This window comes from Orcinus orca, chromosome 5 (assembly GCF_937001465.1).
Source record: "Orcinus orca chromosome 5, mOrcOrc1.1, whole genome shotgun sequence".
Taxonomy (NCBI): Eukaryota; Metazoa; Chordata; class Mammalia; order Artiodactyla; family Delphinidae; genus Orcinus; species Orcinus orca.
Genome location: NC_064563.1, coordinates 12,708,644 through 12,731,567, shown reverse-complemented (window position 1 = coordinate 12,731,567; position 22,924 = coordinate 12,708,644). Strand labels below are relative to the sequence as shown.

Here is a 22,924-nt window from a genome sequence, read left to right as displayed (position 1 = left end):
GGCTTCGGTCGGATCACAGGGAGAGGACTGGGGTTGGCTGCATGAACACAGCCTGAAGGGGGCTAGTGCGCCACAGCTAGCTGGGAGGGAGTCCAGGAAAATTTCTGGAGCTGCCAAAGAGGCAAGAGACTTTTTCTTGCCTCTTTGTTTCCTGGTGCATAAGGAGAGGGGATTAAGAGTGCTGCTTAAATTAAATTAAATTAAGAGCGCCAGAGACGGGCGCGAGCCGCGGCTAAAAGCGCGGACCCCAGAGCTGGGCATGAGACGCTAAGGCGGCCGCTGCCACCACCAAGAAAACTATGCGAGCACAGGTCACTATCCACACCCTCCTTCCGGGGAGCCTGTGCAGCCAGCCACTGCAAGGGTCCCGGGATCCAGGGACAACTTCCCTGGGAGAATGCATGGCGCGCCTCAGGCTGGTGCAACGTCACGCCGGTCTCTGCTGCCGCAGGCTCGCCCCGCACTCCGTGCCCCTCCCTCCCCCCGGCCTGAGTGAGCCAGAGCCCCCGAATCAGCGGCTCCTTTAACCCCGTCCTGCCTGAGTGAAGAACAGATGCCCTCAGGTGACCTGCACGCAGAGGTGGGTCCAAATCCAAAGCTGAACCCCAGGAGCTGTGCGAACAAAGAAGAGAAAGGGAAATCTCTACAGGCAGCCTCAGGAGCCGCAGATCAAATCTCTACAAGCAACTTGATGTACCCTGTATCTGTGGAATACCTGAAGAGATAATGAATCATCCCAAATTGAGGAGGTGGACTTTGGGAGCAATGATATACATACTTTTTTCCCTTTTTCTCTTTTCGTGAGTGTGTATGTGTATGCTTCTGTGTGTGATTTTGTCTGTATACCTTTGCTTTTACCATTTGTCCTAGAGTTCTGTCTGTCTGTTTTCTTTTTTTTTTTTTTAGCATCGTTTTTAGCACTTGTTATCATTGGTGCATTTGTTTTTTGGTTTCGTTGCTCTCTTCTTTCTCTCTTTTTTTTTATTACTTAAAAAAATTTTTTAATAATTATTTTTTATTTTAATAATTTTACTTTATTTTATTTTATCTTCTTCTTTCTTTTTTTTCCTCCCTTTTATTCTGAGCTGTGTGGATGACAGGCTCTTGGTGCTCCAGCCAGGCATCAAGGCTCTGCCTCTGAGGTAGGAGAGCCAAGTTCAGGACACTGGTCCACAAGAGACCTCCCAGCTGCATGTAATATCAAATGGCAAAAATCTCCCAGAGATGTCCATCTCAACAACAAGACCCAGTTCCACTTAATGACTAGCAAGCTACACTACTGGACACTCTATGCCAAACAACTGCAAGACAGGAACACAACCCCATCCATTAGCAGAGAGGCTGCTTAAAATCATAATAAGGCCACAGACACCCCAAAACACACCACCAGATGTGGACCTGCCCACCAGAAAGACAAGATCCAGCCTCATCCACCAGAACACAGGCACTAGTCCCCTCCACCAGGAAGCCTACACAACCCACTGAACCAACCTTAGCCACTGGGGACAGACACCAAAAACAACAGGAACTATGAACATACAGCCTGTGAAAAGGAGACCCCCAAACACAGTAAGTTAAGCAAAATGAGAAGACAGAGAAACTCACAGCTGATGAAGGAGCAAGATAAAAACCCACCCGACCTAACAAATGAAGAGGAAATAGGCAGTCTACCTGAAAAAGAATTCAGAGTAATGATAATCCAAAATCTTGGAAATAGAATGAAGAAGATACAAGAAACGTTTAACAAGGACCTAGAAGAACTAAAGAGCAAACAACAGTGATGAACACAATAAATGAAATTAAAAATTCTCTAGAAGGGATCAATAGCAGAATAACTGAGGCAGAAGAACGGATAAGTGACCTGGAAGATAAAATAGTGGAAATAACTACTGCAGAGCAGAATAAAGAAAAAAGAATGAAAAGAATTGAGGACAGTCTCAGAGACCTCTGGGACAACATTAAACGTACCAACATTCGAATTATAGGGGTTCCAGAAGAAGAAGAGAAAAAGAAAAGGACTGAGAAAATATTTGAAGAGATTATAATTGAAGACTTCCCTAATATGGGAAAGGAAATAGTTAATCAAGTCCAGGAAGCACAGAGAGTCCCATAAATCCAAGGAGAAACATGCCAAGACACATATTAATCAAACTATCAAAAACTAAATACAAAGAAAAAATATTAAAAGCAGCAAGGGAAAAACAACAAATAACACACAAGGGAATCCCCATAAGGTTAACAGCAGATCTTTCAGCAGAAACTCTGCAAGCCAGAAGGGAGTGGCAGGACATATTTAAAGTGATGAAGGAGAAACACCTGCAACCAAGATTACCCAGCAAGGATCTCATTCAGATTTGATGGAAAAATTAAAACCTTTACAGACAAGCAAAAGCTAAGAGAATTCAGCACCACCAAACCAGCCTTACAACAAATGCTAAAGGAACTTCTCTCAGCAGGAAACACAAGAGAAGGAAATGACCTACAACAACAAACCCAAAACAATTAAGAAAATGGTAATAGGAACATACATATCGATAATTACCTTAAGTGTAAATGGATTAAATGATCCCACCAAAAGAAACAGACTGGCTGAATGGATACAAAAACAAGACCTGTATATACGCTGTCTACAAGAGACCCACTTCAGACGTAGGGACACATACAGACTGAAAGTGAGGGGATGGAAAAAGATATTCCATGAAAATGGAAATCAAAAGAAAGCTGGAGGAGCAATTCTCATATCAGACAAAATAGACTTTAAAATAAAGACTATTACAAGAGACAAAGAAGGACACTACATACTGATGAAGGGATCTATCCAAGAAGAAGATATAACAATTGTAAATATTTATGCAACCAACATAGGAGCACCTCAATACACAAGGCAAATGTTAACAGCCATAATAGGGGAAATCGACAGTAACACAATAATAGTAGCGGACATAAACACCCCACTTTCACTAATGGACAGATCATCCAAAATGAAAATAAATAAGGAAACACAAGCTTTAAATGATACATTAAACATGATGGACTTAATTGATATTTATAGGACATTCCATCCAAAAACAACAGAATACACTTTCTTCTCAAGTGCTCATGGAATATTCTCCAGGATAGATCATATCTTGGGTCACAAATCAAGCTTGGTAAATTTAAGAAAATTGAAATCGTATCAAGTATCTTTTTTGACCACAACGTTATGAGACTAGATATCAATTCCAGGAAAAAATCTGTAAAAAATACAAACACATGGAGGGTAAACAATACACTACTAAATAACCAAGAGATCATTGAAAAAATCAGAGAGAAAATTAAAAAAATACCCAGGGACAAATGACAATGAAAACACAACCACCCAAAACCTACGGGATGCAGCAAAAGCAGTTTTAAGAGGGAAGTTTATAGCAATACAATCTTACCTCAAGAAACAAGAAACATCTCAAATATTAACAACCTAACCTTACACCTAAAGCAATTAGAGACAGAAGAACAAATAACCCCAAAGTTAGAAGAAGGAAAGAAATCATAAAGATCAGATCAGAAATCAAAGAAAAAAGAAATAAAGGAAATGACAGCAAAGATCAATAAAAATAAAAGCTGGTTCTTTGAGAAGATAAACAAAATTGATAAGCCATTAGCCAGACTCATGAAGAAAAAAAGGGAGAAGACTCAAATCGACAGAATTAGAAATGAAAAAGGAGAAGAAACAACGGACACTGCAGAAATACAAAGGATCATGAGAGATTACTACAAGCAACTCTATGCCAATAAAATGCACAAACTGCAAGAAATGGACAAATTCTTAGAAATGCACAACCTGTGGAGACTGAACCAGGAAGAAATAGAAAATATGAGCAGACCAGTCACAAGCACTGAAATTGAAACTGTGATTAAAAATCTTCCAACAAACAAAAGCCAAGGACCAGATGGCTTCACAGGCGAATTCTATCAGACATTTAGAGAAGAGCTAACACCTATTCTTCTCAAACTCTTCCAAATATAGCAGAGGGAGGAACACTCCCAAACTCATTCTACGAGGCCACCATCACCTTGATATCAAAACCAGACAAAGATTTCACAAATAAAGAAAACTACAGGCCAATATCACTGATGAACATAGATGCAAAATCCTCAACAAAATACTAGCAAACAGAATCCAACAGCACATTAAAAGGATCATACACCATGATCAAGTGAGGTTTATCCCAGGAATCTTCAATATATGCAAATCAATCAATGTGATACACCATATTAACAAATTGAAGGAGAAAAAACATATGATCATCTCAATAGATGCAGAAAAAGCTTGTGACAAAATTCAACGCCCATTTATGTTAAAAACCCTTCAGAAAGCAGGCATAGAGGGAACTTTCCTCAACATAATAAAGGCCATATATGACAAACCCACAGCCAACATCAACCTCAATGGTGAAAAACTGAAAGCATTTCCACTAAGATCAGGAACAAGACAAAGTTGCCCACTCTCACCACTATTATTCAACATATTTTGGAAGTTTTAGCCACAGCAATCAGAGAAGAAAAAGAAACAAAAGGAATCCAAATCGGAAAAGAAGAAGTAAAGCTGTCACTGTTTGCAGATGACATGATACTATACATAGAGAATCCTACAGATGCTACCAGAAAACTACTACAGCTAATCAATGAATTTGGTAAAGTAGCAGGATACAAAATTAATGCACAGAAATCTCTGGCATTCCTATACACTAATGATGAAAAATCTGAAAGTGAAATTAAGAAAACACTCCCATTTACCACTGCAACAAAAAGAATAAAATATCTAGGAATAAACCTACCTAAGGAGACAAAAGACCTGTATGCAGAAAATCATAAGACACTGATGAAATAAATTAAATATGATACAAAGAGATGGAGAGATATACCACATTCTTGGATTGGAAGAATCAACATTGTGAAAATGACTATATTACCCAAAGCAAACTACAGATTCAGTGCAATCCCTATCAAACTACCACTGGCATTTTTCACAGAACTAGGACAAAAAAATTTCACAATTTGTATGGAAACACAAAAGACCCCGAATAGCCAAAGCAATCTTGAGAATGAAAAACGGAGCTGGAGGAATCAGGCTCCCTGACTTCAGACTATACTACAAAGCTACAGTAATCAAGACAGTATGGTACTGGCACAATAACAGAAATATAGATCAATGGAACAGGATAGAAAGCCCAAAGATAAACCCACACACATATGGTCACCTTATCTTTGATAAAGGAGGCAGGAATGTACAGTGGAGAAAAGACAGCCTCTTCAATAAGTGGTGCTGGGAAAATTGGACAGCTACATGTAAAAGAATGAAATTAGAACACTCCCTAACACCATACACAAAAATAAGCTCAAAATGGATTAAAGACCGAAATGTAATGCCAGACACTATCAAACTCTTAGAGGAAAACATAGGCAGAACACTCTATGACATAAATCACAGCACGATCCTTTTTGACCCACCTCCTAAAGAAACGGAAATAAAAGCAAAAATAAACAAATGGGACCTAATGAAACTTAAAAGCTTTTGCACAGCAAAGGAAACCATAAACAAGAATGAAAAGACAACCTTCAGAATGGGAGAAAATATTTGCATATGAAGCAACTGACAAAGGATTAATCTCCAAAATTTACAAGCAGCTCATGCAGCTCAATATGAAAAAAACAAACAACCCAATCCAAAAATGGGCAGAAGACCTAAACAGACATTTCTCCAAAGAAGATATACAGATTGCCAACAAACACATGAAAGAATGCTCAACATCATGAATTATTAGAGAAATGCAAATCAAAACTACAGTGAGATATCATCTCACACCGGTCAGAATAGCCACCATCCAAAAATCTAGAAACAATAAATGCTGGAGAGGGTGTGGAGAAAAGGGAACCCTCTTGCACTGTTGGTGGGAATGTAAATTGGTGCAGCCACTATGGAGAACAGTATGGAGGTTCCTTAAAAAACTAAAAATAGAACTACCATACAACCCAGCAATCCACTACTGGGCATATACCCTGAGAAAACCATAATTCAAAAAGAGTCATGTACCACAATGTTCATTGCAGCTCTATTTACAATAGCCATGACATGGAAGTAACCTAAGCGTCCATCAACAGATGAAGGGATAAAGAAGATGTGGCACATATATACAATGGAATATTACTCAGCCATAAAAAGAAACGAAATTGAGTTATTTGTAGTGAGGTGGTTGGACCTAGAGTCTGTCATAGAGAGTGAAGTAAGTCAGAAAGAGAAAGACAAATACCGTATGCTAACACATAGACATGGAATCTAAAAAAGAAAAAAAAATGGTCATGAAGAACCTAGGGGCAAGACGGGAATAAAGACACAAACCTACTAAAGAATGGACTTGAGGATACAGGAGGGGGAAGGTTAAGCTGGGACAAAGTGAGAGAGTGGCATGGACATATATATACTACCAAACGTAAAATAGATTGCTAGTGGGAAGCAGCCGCATAGCACGGGGAGATCAGCTCGGTGCTTTGTGACCACCTAGAGGGGTGAGATAGGGAGGGTGGGAGGGAGGAAGACACAAGAGGGAAGAGATACAGAGATATATGTATATGTATAATTGATTCACTTTGTTATAAAGAAGAAACTAACACACCACTGTAAAGCAATTATATTCCAATAAAGATGTTAAAAAAAAATCAGGAACAACTTTCTCACAATCAAAGAGAAAACACTATCCATATACAAAGACTTTAAACAAAAATTGCCAAATCCTGCAGAAGTGGCTCATTTTAGTGCTAACAGTGGATGGTTTGGTAGTTTCATACATTACTATAAATTTCAAAGCCTTCAGCTATCAGGCAGAGCCATGAGTGCAGATAAGGAAGTTGCAAAAGAATTTCCAGCAGTGATACAAAAGTTAATTGAAAAAGAAAGCTACAAATGGTCTCACTAACATAAAATGAAATTAAATGAAATAAATGTGAGGGGATGGATGTGTTAATTAACTAGATGGGGAGAACTCTTTCACAGTGTGTTTATCAATGCACCATGATGTACCTTTAAATATCTTACAATTTTATACATCAATTACACCTCCACAGGGACTTCCCTGGTGGCTCAGTGCTTAAGAATCTGCCTGCCAATGCAGGTAACACGGCTCTGAGCCCTGGTCCGGGAAGATCCCACATGTGGCAGAGCAACTAAGACCGTGCATCACAACTACTGAGCCTGCGCTCTAGAGTCCGTGAGCCACAACTACTGAGCCCACGTGCCACAACTACTGAAGCCCAAGCACCTAGAGCCCTTGCTCCGCAACAAAGAGAAGCCACCACAATGAGAAGCCCGTGCACCACAACGAAGAGTAGCCCCCACTCACCGCAACTAGAGAAACCCCACGCACAGCAACAAAGACCCAACGTGGCCAAAAATAAATAAATAAATAAATTTAAAAAATTATACCTCAATAAAGTGGAAATTAAAAAAAAATGAAAAAGGTGGTATCCATTAGATCAAATTTTCAGTTTTGATGAAACATCTATTATAAATGCATGCCTTGGTGGACTTATATCTTACAGGACAAACATGCCCCAACATGCCCCAGGATTTAAAGTTCCAAAAGATCTCTTGTGATTTGGTGCCAAGGTCAAACTGAGGACAAGGAGCCACACCCATCCACATTGGCTCTTACGACTCTCTGTCCAATGTCAGATCCCCTCTTTCCACTGCTTCACGGTAACTCACGAGCTATAACCTTTCCAATGCCCACTTCCACAAGAAACTTCAGGTGCCATATTTATTGTAATACATATATGAATGTGTGTGTGTGTATCTTACACGTTATGATTTTAGGAATGCAAATGTCATGCTATGACAGAACTAACTGAACCATGGCCCTGAAGTATTCTTGAGTTTCAGTGGGTCCCATATTACCTTGGATAAAGCTTCATTGCTCTTCATTTTTTCTCTCAGAATTTTCCACCACTTGCTCTCAGGAGGATACTGCCATGGTGTTTTATCAAATTGTTCTAAAAGCTAAAAAGCAGAAACTTTTTCTTTCCTTTTTGAAAATAAATCATATTAGCATAAAAATCTCTTCTAAAAAAGACAACACAGCTACAGTATCCTACCTTTCACATCACTCATACTCTGTTTTTCCTCTGGGCAGTAAACAACTGATAGAAGATAAATAGGTACCACGGAAAGCTTCTGCTTGGTTCAGTGACGACTTCTACCAGAAATTGGGATCCCACAAGACAAAGCAGAACTGTAACCCCCTCCATACTTCACAGGCAAGGGGGCTTGTAAGCCTTCCTCTGCCTCTGACAACAGAAGGAAAATCACCCTGCCAAAGAACCCCTGCAAGAAGACTCATAGCCCCAATACCTAGGGATTCCCATGATACAGACCAAATGCTCCAGAGTGTTTTAATATTGGGGATTACAACCTAATTTTGTATAATCATGACAATGATACCAATTTGTATCCAAAGTCATGTAACAAATGTGCCTATATTTTATCTGTCACAGTGAAATGTATAAATTATATACAAATAATAAGAATCTGGATAAGTCACTGATTACAGTTTGAAGAGTAAAAAATCTCTTTATTGCCTTAAGAAATACTAAGTTAGATTTTTTCCAGTACATAAAGCCATTTCTTGGCTGTAAGTTCAGTTCCTCTGGGAGCTGTATTATAATCTTTCAGATAGCTGAAATCAGTTTGCTGACTGAATGCCTTTAAATTTTCGATCACCTTTCAAAAATGCTTAACTTACCCACATACAAATTATCTATACATAAGGAATTGGATTTACCAAGTTCCATAGTTATATTTAAGAATAGCTTTACATCATAAATTTTATTTAAAATAGATATTAATAGACCTGTCACCAAGTGAATCAAGATTTAAACATTTTCAAGAACTGACTTCCCTAAAGACCAAGCCACATAAACTAAAACCCAGGCAAAAGCTCTCACCTGTTTAGTGACAGCATTTATGTCTCCTAGCAAGGTCACAGCAGGTCTTACATTATTCCCCAACTCTTCTGCACAGATATCAACCTAAAAAAGAGGCAAGGCTAAAGAACAAACTGTTTATTCTTAAAAATCTTTAAGAATTAAGACAGTAAATGGACTGTGCATGTTACACATAAGCATATGATTAAGATTTGATATTCAAGAAGTTCCTTGATAAAAGTATAAATCCGCGGAACTATATGAGTATCATAGCTAGTATAGAAACCTCACTATCATCACTTCAAGAAGTAAAATTGCTGTGTCAGTTAGGCTTGAACATTTAAAATTTTATTAAACCTCGTGTAATTGTTCATTAAAAAAAAAGAAACCTCACTATCTTCCTTCATTTTAAAATCTACTCCGGGGACTTTCCTGGTGGCGCAGTGGTTAAGAATCCACCTGCCAATGCAGGGGGATGTGGGTTCGAGCCCTGGTCTGGGAAGATCCCACATGCCAAGAAGCAACTAAGCCCGTGGGGCACAACTACTGAGCCCATGTGCCACAACTACTGAGCCTGTGTGCCACACCTACTGAAGCCCGCGCGCCTAGAGCCCGTGCTCTGCAATGAGAAGCCACCGCAGTGAGAAGCCCGCACACCGCAACGAAGAGTAGCCCCCGCTTGCCGCAACTAGAGAAAGCCCGTGTGCAGCAACGAAGACCCAACACAGCCAAAAATAAATAAATAAAAATTAAAAAAAAAATCTACTCTGTAGAACTTTACTATTGTTCCACTATACTCACAGGAATGCATTTGACTTGATCAATTAGTTTTGAATGTAATGAATAATAAGGTTCTACTTAATTACCCTGGAATTCTTATTCAGAGCAGGAGTTCTCAAATTTCAGCATATATCAGAACCTCCCGGTAGGCCTGTTAAGCCACAGACTGCAAGAATCCACCTCAGAGTTTCTGACCTCAAGAGGTCTGGGGTGGGGCCCAAAAATATACATTTCTAACAGGTTTCCCAGGAGGTGCTGATGCTGCTGGTCCAGGAACCACATTTTGAAACCCACTCCCAGGGAACGGCATGATTTCATCCTATTTACTCAGAAGCTCCATTTCTGGATGGCCATGGGCAAGTGAAAACAGCTTCTTGAGGAAAAGTAATTTAGGCACCCCAAAGGGGATGCACTTCATTCTGTAATCAAGAGGCAGCATCTTCCAGTACAATCCAGGTCTTGCTTGTTTGTGGTTTTAGTTTTCAATGGCCCCTATTAGAAGTTGACTTAGGAAGTAAAAGGTAAGCAGGGAGAAGACAGCAATTGCAGTGAGGCCATTAAAATACCTTTACACAATCTGTGTAGGGCAAACAGGTTTCTGGGAAGTACCTTTCACATCAGTAAGGAAACTGGTTTATAAAGAGGGGTCATAAAGATACAAGAGCTTATTCCAAACACATAGTTTTAGCACCATTGTTTAGATATTTCCATCCAAAGGGTGTTTGACGGTTTTGGAATCTAAAAGAATAACTTGATCCCTAACAATGCTGAATGTTTTGTTCTAATCTACCTCCTACTTGAACCTCTTTTGTCTACCTTTAAATATACTTGAACTATGAAGAAGAGCCAAATTATGCTTTTCAAACTATTGAAAACTTGATTTTGAAAGGTTTTCTGGTTAGCAGTAAAGTGGTACATTATGTTTCATAGGCCTGAAAAGGCAGCTTACTTTGGTACCTGTAATTATGCCAGACAATTTATAAAATTCTACTTTTGTAAAAAGAGAAACAGTTCTTTACAAAAGCCGAGAAGAAAGTGGAGCTGATAATGGCTGAGAGAACAATAAACTACACATAGCTCTGATTTTAAATCTCTCCTCTTAGGACTTCCCTGGTGGCACAGTGGTTAAGAATCCGCCTGCCAATACAGGGGACGTGGGTTTGAGCCCTGGTCCGGGAAGATCCCACATGCCAAGGAGCAACTAAGCCCATGTGCCACAACTAATGAGCCTGAGCTCTAGAGCCTGCGAGCCACAACTACTGAGGCTGTGTACAACAACTCCTGAAGCCTGTGCGCCTAGAACCTGTGCTCCACGACACGAGAAGCCACTGCAATGAGAAGCCCGTGCACCACAATGAAGAGTAGCCCCCGCTCACCGCAACTAGAGAAAGCCCAAGTGCAGCAATGAAGACCCAACGCAGCCAAAAATCAATCAATCAATCAATTAATCTCTCCTCTGAGTACCTGGATAAACTTCACATCTGGCTGATATCTTGGAGGCAGTCCAAAATGTAAAATCCAATTTAATCTGGCACCAAGTAACACAATTACATCAGCAAATTGCAAAGCCCTATTAAAAAGAAAAATCTGATATAACAAACGGGATATCTACATTCTTATTTGAATTATTCTGAAGCATTTGGGAAAGTCTAAATAATTTGGGTCTTGCACTGTTCTTGAGAATCAGCTTATACGGTAAATTTGATCTTTCAAACTGAAATAATTTATGAAGCCATGCTATTTAAATGGTAATCCAAAAGATGAAATAAGTAGAAAATACTACCATAAGACTTTATCTATACTCTATAGCGTTTATTACTTTTTATCATTAGAAAAATTAATATAAGTATACTGTAGATAATCTGGAAAAAGCAGAAAAGTATAAAGAAAAAGCCAAAATTTCCCAATAATACTATAAACTTATAAACTATTATTAATATCCTGGCATAATTTCATCTAGTCTTTTTTTCTATGCATGTGTATTTTTTTTTTTTTTTGCGTTAGGCGGGCCTCTCACTGTTGTGGCCTCTCCCGTTGCGGAGCACAGGCTCCGGACGCGCAGGCTCAGCGGCCATGGCTCACGGGCCCAGCCGCTCCGCGGCATGTGGGATCTTCCCGGACCGGGGCACGAACCCGTGTCCCCTGCATCAGCAGGCGGACTCTCAACCGCTGCGCCACTGGGGAAGCCCTGCATGTGTATTTTTATATAGTTGAGCTTATACACTAAATGTCTCATGCGCTTTTGCTTATCATAAATGTTTTCCTTTATCATTAAGTTCTTCTTAAATACAAATTTTAAAGGCTACACATTTTGTTGAACACAAATTTATTTCACCTCTTCTCAAATGCTGGATATTTTTCTTTGTTATTAACAGTACTGGGTTGCACATCTTTATTTGAATCTTAATATATACTTCATATTGATTCCTTGAAGCAGGTATTTTTATGATGATTGATTCACTTTCCCCAACTGCTTTAAAAAAATATTACACCAAGTATATTTCTAACAGTTTTATATATCTTAGTATTTTTGTCAATATAACTTCAATTTTTTGATATTTACTTTGATATCTACTCTGATATTAATAACCCTTGCTTTCCTTTTGCTTACCTCATACATCTTTGCTTGCTTTTACACTGTATCATTTTGTTTCAGATGTGGCTCTAATGATGCATACAACTGTCATTATTATTGATCCAATTGAAATGTCATGCCTTTTTCCAGGATAATTTTTATTATAATAACTGCCGTGGGTTTTCTTTTTTCTACTTCTTGGCTATTTCCCATTTTTCTTATCTTTTGCCCAAAGAGGATCTGTTTTGGTTGTTTTTTTTTTTGCTTTTATCTTCTGCAGTGGTTTATGCTATTTTTCAGAGAAATTCAGTTATTATTTCAACTATATAGTCAAAAAAACTATCCTCATATACTGTTTTGGTCCTGTGGGACCCAATTTAACTAACAGATAAAAACTGAAAATGGGGGCTTCCCTGGTGGCAGTGGTTGAGAGTCCGCCTGCCAATGCAGGGGACATGGGTTCGTGCCCTGGTCTGGGAAGATCCTACATGCTGCGGAGCGGCTGGGCCCGTGAGCCATGGCCACTGAGCCTGTGCATCCGGAGCCTGTGCTCCGCAACGGGAGAGGCCACAACAGTGAGAGGCCCGCGTACCACAAAAAAAAAACCCAAAAAAACAAAAAAACCCTGAAAATGGAAGGACAGATTTGCTTATAGATATTCCAAAACCCTTGAAATTATTGATACAATTATGTACAGCCCCTTACAACCTTTTTTATATTATTAATGTCATCAATATTATCATCTTAAAATTCAATAGGAATGAAGATAAACTTCAGCTCAACCCAAGTTAAAGTATATTAAAAGAAAAAAACAGTGTAATAATTAATTTGGCTACTGTACAATGTATACTAATATGAAAAAAGTAAACATATAATCTTATTAAAATAGCATTAAATGAGCAACATTAAAGATTGAACAGCAAACATGACATTTAAAAACCCCTCAAAATTAATTTAGTGTGTGCATGACAACATGAAAATTACCAAATGTAGAACAGTGGTAAACTGTGGAGAGGGAGGGAGGAAGTGGGATCAGGTAAGGTATGCAGGGACTAAAAACAAATCTGTAATTTTTTGTTTCTTAAAAAAAAAACCTTAAAGCAACAACATACTACTTAATATTATATTTGAGAAAGTTGAGTGGTGGTTACATAGTGCTCATTGAATTACTCTCTCGTTTGTATATTTATAATATTTCATAATAAAGAAATTAAAAGAAAAAAATACATGGTTTATCAGAAAGTGTGTTTTAAAAATTTAAAAAGAAGAGGGGCTTCCCTGGCAGTCCAGTGGATAAGACTCCAAGCTCCCACTGCAGGGGGTGTGGGTTTGATCCCTGCTTGGGGACTAAGATGCCGCATGTGGCAGGGCAAAAAAAAAAAAAAAAAAACAGTAAAAAGAATGAGGTGAAGTCAATTAGAAAAAAAAAAATCTAAGAAGAGACTTCCAGTGCCAGCCAAGGCTGGGTAATCCCACTCCAGCCGAGCTCTCCCACTGATACAGTGGAAACTCTGAACCAAGTATAAAAAGCAACTACCTGAGGCTTCTGAAAAGTAAACAACAGTAGGTGGACTGGGAAGAGATCAAAGAAGTGACCCATGTAGGCGGTGAGTTTTTAAGGTTTTCCCCTCTTTTATCTCTTCGCTTTGATTCAGAGCAGTCCTAGTTGAAGAACTAAAGGAAAGCAAAAACTTGGAGAGAAACCGTGTCTTTTTGGCCAGAAGATCACACGCCTGAGAGCATGGGGGGAAAGCTCCAAAATTTTCTTTTTCTCTATTTCTCTCTCACAGCTGTGCTCTGAGGGCAGCACAGCGGCATTGTGGTAAGTCCTAAGCAGCTAAAATCCCAAGAGAAACTTCATGTTTCAGGCAAGAGGAACTGGGAAAAGGGGCCCCTGTGGTCTGGAGAGTATGGGGGCATCCCCCTTATCTTTCATCTTTCTTTTTTTTCCTGCCACTTTGCGTCAAAGGCAGCACCTGTTGTGTGGTACGATAAGGTAGCAGCAAGGGCCAGGAAAAGGGACTCTGGGAAATGGGTGGGCTATGTCTTAAGAGAGAAAAGGAATCCCTAGCTCTGGATATGAACCAGCATGTTTGTATCCAGAACTGGGGCTGGGGCTCACCCCTGGGCTGGGCATGTGTGGACAGACCCAAAGGAGCATAGCAAAGGCTTTGGAAATCAACTGACCCTGGAACCATGCTCACAGTGAGTGAGTCAGAACCTGCACTCTGAATCTAACCAAGCTAACTGCTTGCTAAAACAAACAAACAAAATCAGCATTCTACAGAGGATTTTGGTATGACCTAGAATCTCACAACACAGTATTCAAAATTCTAGGATACAATCCAAAACTACTCAAAACACAAAGAACCAGAAAAATTCTAATTTCAAAAGAGAATATAATGAATAGATGCCAATTGTACTGATGACCCAGATGTTAGAATCAGTAAACACATACTTTAAATCAGCTATTATAACTATGTTCCATAAGGTAAACAAAAATACTCTTGAAATAAATGGGAAGATAAACGTTCTCAGCAGAGAAATAGAACATATAAAGTAGACAAAAGGAGTAAAAAGAATTAAACAGTTATTCAAGGACCTATGGGAGAATATCAACATGCCTAATATTTGTGTTACTCCAGAAAGGAGAAAGAGATTGGTGTAGAAAAAAATATTTGAAGAAATAATGGCCAGAAACTTTCCAAATTTGGTGAAAGGTATCAATGTACAGATTCAAGAAGATTAGAGAACCCCAAACAGGATAAACTAAAAGTAAACCGTGTCCAGACACATCATAATCAAACTGCTGAGAAACAAAGATAAAAAAAAATTCTGGAAGGAGCCACAGAAAGACAACTACATCGGTGGACAGAGATTCTCATGACTACAGATTTCTCATCTGAAACCATGAGAGTCAGGAGATAGAGGACAACATCTTTAAAGTGTTGAAAAGTCTGAAAAGTAACAGATGTGCTTAAAATTACGTGATTCTTTCAGAACTTCTCCTAGATTCATTAAAGTCACAAAACAATTTAAATTAGCCTGGAATCTGCCAAGCCATTGTATTTAAAATCTCGAGCGCCACGTACCTGGATCTGGCAGCACCTATACAGTTTGGATGGTTGTCAGGGATAACACCCTTTCCCATGGGGGTGGGCAGAAATGGCAATTTACATTGCTCCACCAACTTCCTGATACTCTCCTCTGCACGGGCATAAGCAGCACCTACAAGAAATTGAAATGTATTGGACAAGTCAGTTAAGCTCCAGACACTGTGACCCTTAAAATAGTTCATGTGAAATTGCTTTTAGAACTTCTCAAACATTCTCCTGCTCAGGGCTTAAACTCAAAACAAATCGTGACTATGGTTTTTGTTTGTTTTTTGGCCATGCCGCGCGGCATGTGGGATCTTAGTTCCCCAACCAGGGATCAAACCTGTGCCCCTGCAGTGGAAGCACAGAGTCTTAACCACTGGACCACCAGGGAAGTCCTGTGACTATGGTTTTTATCTTTGGTATTTTAAAATGTTTAAGAAGGCAATAGTTCTAATTTCCCCCCCAAGTGATATTATCAATTATTCTGAAAGATGTCTACCCCTAAACAAAAGTTGCACTTCACTTCTCTTGCTGCTCTTAATTGTCAGTTCTATGCTACCTTCCTACTGGATTACTACTCACAATTCCCTGGACACACATCTACTGGTAGGTGCAGGTAGGAGAGGAAGGACTCTGCCCTGACTGGGAAGAGCAACCTCACACTTTGCTCCCCACCACCAGCTAACCAGGACTGCACCGTCATCTAGTCCGTGTATGGAAATTCTAACAAGGGGTCTACGTTTCTAAAGCTCTGTAGATCGCTTCATAGGCTCTATAATCCTGTGATCACAACCGGACTAACTCGAATGGGTCACATCATTTGTTTTTACAGTTGTGTGCCTGCAGAATAACCATATGCTTTATGCCCTCAATGGCACTGAAAACAACTTACTGTTTGAATATAGAAATGATTTCGAGGGAGATGCAAGAGGGAAGAGATATGGGAACATATGTATATGTATAACTGATTCACTTTGTTATAAAGCAGAAACTAACACACCATTGTAAAGCAATTATACTCCAATAAATATGTTTTAAAAAAAAGAAATGATTTCATTTCTAATGTCATCAAGGCCATCGTTTTAGCTATTTAACTTTATGCTCTTTCTCAGGGTTAGTAGAATATTACTCCATATCCAGAAGTTATAATTCTCTACTGAGTCTCAGTAAATAGTATAGTATGTTCAGATTCAATTTAATGCTCCCCACTATAAAACTACCTTAGAATCTTTTGTCATCCATGTAGGATGAAAAATAATCCCTTTTTTTTAATCCAGAAAGTTTCCTTATATTCTCCTTCTTGCCTCAATATTTGTCCATTCAGTTCCCTCTTCCTGGAATGCGTGGGTTCTCTGTGTCCACTCAGTGACCGGTCACCCATTATTTCAAGGGGTGGCTACAGCATCATCTCTTCTGAACGGTCTTTCCACACCACCTACACAAGAACATTGTTGCTGCTTCCCCTGGGAATCCACCTCAGCTCTCTACACACACCCCACTTATTTGTGACCAGGTCTGTCTACTTATAAGTAGGAACCATTATTTCTCTATATATCCCACAAATGTTTTCTATAATTCCTGCCTTATCATAAGGACTCATTAAATGGTGGTTAAAGGAAGTACAAAAACTAGCATCCACTGAGCTCTTTCTATTATTTTGTTGTTTAATTTTAACAGTACTGTTGAGGTAGCTAATCTCTATTTTACAAGTGAGGTAACTGAGACTCAAAGCAGTTTTTGCCAAGGTCACAGAGCTAATATATCACATAGCTGTACACAACTCAGCTCTGACTTCAATTTTTTTCTGTTGTCCACCATTTTTACTAAAACTGTTTTTAATTTCTATGTAGTTATCTCCTGTAGTTAATAAATGACTAGCATGGTCATAGATGATTCATAGCCCCTTTAGGTCTAGAACATATAATGGATACTATAATAAATTGCTGACATGTGTATAAACTGGTACAATACCTTGGGAGAAAGCAATTGGACAATATGTTCCAAAGGCCTTAAAATATGAATACATTTTAACTTAATTAATTTTCTTTCTGGGAATCTATCTTATATCCTAAATATGGAAAAAGCTTGAAGTACAAACGAGTCTGTTGCAGCTATTCTAAACACAGACAAAAACTGGCAAAGATTTAAATATTTGCCAGTAAAGTATTAGTATATACATGAATGGACATTAAAAATTATATTTGGGAAGAAAATTTAAGACCATGAGAACATGTTATTCTAACATTAAATGAATTAAGTATAATACGAAACTGTCTAATAGAGTGGCCATTTGACCCAGCAATCCCACTCCTAGGTACATACTGAAGAGAACTGAAAACATACATCCACACAAACATTTGTACATGAATGTTCATAGCAACATTTTTCACAGTAGTTCAAAAGTGGAAACATCCCGAATGTCCATCAACTATGAATGGATTAAATTAAATGTGGTATGTCCATACAATGGAATAATAACAATAATAACTATGAATTATATTTATTATATTATATGTAATTATAGTAAATATATTATCATTATTATTCAGCAATAAAAAGAAATGATGTACTGATACATGCTACAACGTGGATGAACCTTGAAAACATTACGCTAAATCAAAAAGGTCAGTCACAAAGGACCATACATTATATGATTCTATTTAAAAGAAGTGTCCAAATAGGCAAATCTATAGAGACAGAAAATAGATTCACGGTTGCCTGGGGCAGAGGGCTAAGGAGGTTTGGGGTGACAGCTAAGGGATGTGGGATTTGGGGGAGGGTAATAACAATATTCTAAAATTGATTGTGGTGATGGATGCACAACTTTGTAAATATACCAAAAGATATTAGATTGTATACTTAAAAAAAAACTGTCTAGGGCTTCCCTGGTGACGCAGTGGTTGAGAGTCCATCTGCCGATGCAGGGGACACGGGTTCATGTCCCGGTCCGGGAAGATCCCACATGCCGCGGAGCGGCTAGGCCCGTGAGCCATGGCCGCTGAGCCTGCGCGTCCGGAGCCTGTGCTCCATAACGGGAGAGCCCACAACAGTGAGAGGCCCGCATACCACAAAAAAAAATAAATAAAAAACTGTCTATACAGTATGATCACAAGGTATAAAATATACATGCAAAAAGGAATACAAAAGTACTACATGTTAAAATGATCTTCTTTGGATGAAGGGATTTCTTCTTTCTAATCTACTGGATTTTCCAAATTTTTAATAATATTCATGTGTAATCTTCATAATGGAAAGAAACATATTTTATTCATAAGAAATGTAATAGGGACTTCCCTGGTGGTGCAGTGGTTAAGAATCCGCCTGCCAATGCAGGGGACACGGGTTCAATCCCTGGTCTAGGAAGATCCCACATGCCAAGGAGCAACTAAGCCCGTGTACCACAACCACTTAAGCCTGTGTGCCTAGAGCCCACGAGCCACAACTACTGAGCCCACGTGCCAGAACTACTGAAGTCCGTGCACCAAGATCCCATGATCTGCAACTAGAGAAGCCACCACAATGAGAAGCCTGTACACCACAACGAAGAGTAGCCCCTGCTCGACACAACTAGAGAAAGCCCACGTTCAGCAATGAAGACCCAACGCAGCCAAAAATAAATAAACTAAATAAATTTACAAAAAAAAGAAAGAAATGCAATAGGTGATATTCCAGGCATTCTAGAATAATTCTATGATTTCAAAACTAATAAATAATGCTAAATGAATAAAGAGAATTTTTATTCCAATTTCAAACATTAGAGCCAATGCTAATAAATAATGAAGACAATTTCTAAACAGAATCAGCATTCTTTTGAAAGCCTAGCAAGATTTAGAGTTCCATTCAATGCTACCTTTCCCGATGATAAGAAGGGGCTGTTTGGCATTCCTAATAACAGATGCTGCCATACATACAGCAGAGCTTTCTGCCATACTAATAGGAGGTGGCATGCAGCACTCCACGTACCTGGAAATAAAGGGCTCTGTTAATTAGGAGGCCAACTTTTAAACTTTTTTATTGTGAAAATATCAAATACAGAAAAAGGTAGAAAAAATAGTATAATAAACTCCATATGCCCACCCTGTAAATTCAACTACTAATATTTTACCACATTTGCCTCACACATACACACATAAATATACATATACATTTCTTCCTAAACCATTTGACAGTAGATTACCACAGCAAGACTTAAAAATTAAAAGATAAGGACTTTCTCCCATATAACCATAATATCCTTATCATACCTGGTAAATTAATATTTATTCCCTAAGATCATTTAACAACCAAAGGAGCAATTCACTGACAGGAAATCTGAATTAATGGCTTCACACTGTGGTAGTAGTTGTTGTTGTAGTAATAATAAAAAAACATACTAAAAGTTAATATTTCATACCTATTATGTGCCATTTATCCTTATTTAATTTTCAAAATAATGAGATTAGGTATTACCATTATCTCTGTTTCACTACTGTGAAAAAAAAAAAACTCAAAAAGTAGGTAACTTGCCTGGGGTTCCCAGATGGCATGTGGCAAAGACTGGATTGAAATCGGTTTTTCTGTCTCCAAAGTCCATGCTTTTAACTACCTCACTATATTTCCACTCATTAAGTCAATATTTTAGTATCACAATATGCATTAGTAAAAGAAATATTAAATATTAAAACTGTCATAGTTAAGTATTTCTAGACACCAACTCCTCAGTGTTTTAGTTCATTTATCCTAATTAATAAACATAATACTGTACAAAACTTGGGCATATAATACCAAAAAAGGACATCCAAATCTTTACAAAAATTTTAAAGAAGGCTTACAGAGTTAACTTACCTAAGGCACATCTCCCCCCAACCCCAATAATATTATTTTGATTGTCATGTTCAGGTATTATGAAGAATAGATGTCCTTTTTGTCTGACTCTCCCAAATGGAAACCTCTACTTGGTATCCTGAGTGAACAGAAATGCCCACTGTCTCTCTGTAGTCACTAGGTCCATGACAGCAGGAATGCGCTAAATGGTACTCAGGGTGATGCAGTAACCCAAGTACCCATCCTTACCAGGAGTGACTTAGATACCAGTTTGTTGTACTTATTGTTCACTCAGTGTTTATTTATGGAATAGGGGAACTTGGCAAATCATAGTAACATCTGGTGTTGAAATATTTTTAAATCACAGAGACAGACTGAAATTTTTTATGCTGAGTTCTTACTAGAACTATTTGAAAATTACTATTTTTCAATAGTCACTTCATCTCTTGGTTTATACCATGAAGACTCTAAGTAACCATACTACATGAGGATTAGTTTTTTATGGTTACTGAAAGAATAATTTCAAATGAGGAGTTTGGGAAGCTCCTAGTATTCGATTTAGTAATTAAACCCCAAAATAATTCCTAAATAATGCCGTTTTAATTAAGAGAATTAAGCCCTTTGGTCAGGATTCAGTTTAATTACTAAATCTTCAAAAGTTAAGACAAATTGAAGATTAACTTATAAACTGCTAGGTAAATTCTTTTTAAAAGGTAAGCATTATGGTAACACAATTAAGAAAGAACTCCAGTTAACTATTACTCACCTTATAGAGTTCACATTCACCTGGAGGTTCACAAAATCTGCAGGTATGTCAACATAGCAAGCACCTGGACGACCATAAATACTGCTTCTCACTGCCTAAGTTCATTACAAATGGAAGAAAATATTTAAAAAATCTCAATCCTTATTATCACATTCCACTCAAAGATAATTTAAAATTGTGAAATGAACACTATTTTGATTTTTCTCGACATCCTTAGTTGAGGCAACATCCTTAGAAGTAACCAATTTTAATTACATTGAAATGCCCTCTATTGATTCTATATATTTTAAAAGATATTTTTGTTTAAAAGGGGAGAGATAAGAAAAAAATACACACTTAGGGCTTTAAAATTCATTTTCTATTACACTTTAGTCCTAGAAATTATCTACTAGGTTCTGCCTTCCAAGTCTTTACTTTATAACATTACTTTCACCTGCTTCCTAATCCTAATGATTTAGCAAAGGTTTCAGAAACCGTGATGTTGTAACATGTATCAAATGGTTTCTACAACACATGGTTTTTGAAACAGCTTAAATGTAACTTCACATATAAAACTAACTTATAATACACTGTTTAATCAACTAAGAGATGGTCTTACATTAATACTAATATAAGTACTAATTTTCAAAAACTTAAAGTAAATTTAAGTAATAATACTTAAATAATTTAAGTAATAAGTACTAATTTTCAAAAATTTGATAATAATACTTAATAATATAAGTATTATTTTCAAAAATAATCTTGCAAAAGTATAAGAGAAAGGGTACCCAGGGTTTCATTATATCCTTCTTTTTATTTTTCCATAATTTAAAAAAATTTTAAAAACTAAAGTAGAGGGGAAATTTTTTCCAAAATAATTTATCGGTTTCTTTAATTAAGTTAATGACAGTGAATATTAAAATGTACATAGCTATTTATCAATATCATTGCTAACTGCCTGAATATATTCCAAATTGCTACTCATTCTATGGAGAATAAAAGTAACACAGGTAATAAGCAATTGAGAAAAACCAGCTGACTTGGAGAGCTTGTAATTAAATACTGTACCTTTTCGATAATAGAGGGAATAGCTTCTATGCTACTTGGCCGGGCAGAGAACTTGCTATATAATCTACAAGCTTCAACCTATATGCGAAAAGAAAATCACTTAAAATTCAGCTCATGTATCATATTACTCTTCTGAAAGATGACAAAATGTTAAGCCATTACTTTCTATTATGTTTAGAGGCAAGATGGAGAAAAATGCATTACCTAGATTGCTTCTTAAAAGCCTATTCAGGGGCTTCCCTGGTGGCGCAGTGGTTGAGAATCTGCCTGCTAATGCAGGGGACACGGGTTCGAGACCTGATCTGGGAGGATCCCACATGCCGCAGAGCAACTAGGCCTGTGAGCCACAACTACTGAGCCTGCGCGTCTGGAGCCTGTGCTCCGCAACAAGAGAGGCCGCGATAGTGAGAGGCCCACGCACCGCGATGAAAAGTGGCCCCCGCTCACCACAACTAGAGAAAGCCCTCGCACAGAAACGAAGACCCAACACAGCCAAAAATAAATAAATTAATAAACTCCTACCCCCAACATCTTCTTAAAAAAAAAAAAAGCCTATTCAAAGTACAACCAAATCTCTGCCTTGGTGTGATTCAGGAAGAAAATCAAAACAAGACACAATTTTCATTTCTTAGATTGGCAAAAATAAAAAAGTTAGATAATACCCAGCATCTATCATAATACAAGAAAACAGGCACTCTCATAAACTCTGGGGAGAATATAAATAGGAAGGGAAGTTGACAATGTCTCCTAAAAATGTAAGTAAGTATATCCTTGGACCCAGAAATTCTAAAGCCAGGAATACACAACTTCATCTGTTATATCTCATTACAATAATAATCTATTTTTACATTTCTGCCAGTTTTCCTGTTATATATTTTGTTGTTATGCTGTTTGACATAA

General features: G+C 38.0%; 1 protein-coding gene across 3 annotated transcripts in view; it reads right to left on the bottom strand.

Annotated features, from left to right (window-relative positions):
- HACL1 (2-hydroxyacyl-CoA lyase 1) overlaps window positions 1-22,924 on the bottom strand; it is a 46,966-nt gene that overhangs the window by 18,389 nt on the left and 5,653 nt on the right. For all 3 annotated transcript variants that reach the window (XM_033431999.2, XM_004271936.3, XM_049710197.1), the window contains exons 6-12: window positions 22,025-22,102; window positions 20,978-21,072; window positions 19,259-19,371; window positions 15,403-15,538; window positions 11,200-11,305; window positions 8,977-9,060; window positions 7,931-8,032 (exon numbers count right to left, since the gene is read on the bottom strand). In XM_033431999.2, coding sequence (XP_033287890.2) covers window positions 7,931-8,032; window positions 8,977-9,060; window positions 11,200-11,305; window positions 15,403-15,538; window positions 19,259-19,371; window positions 20,978-21,072; window positions 22,025-22,102 — 714 coding nt within the window. The remainder of the gene's footprint in view (window positions 1-7,930; window positions 8,033-8,976; window positions 9,061-11,199; window positions 11,306-15,402; window positions 15,539-19,258; window positions 19,372-20,977; window positions 21,073-22,024; window positions 22,103-22,924) is intronic.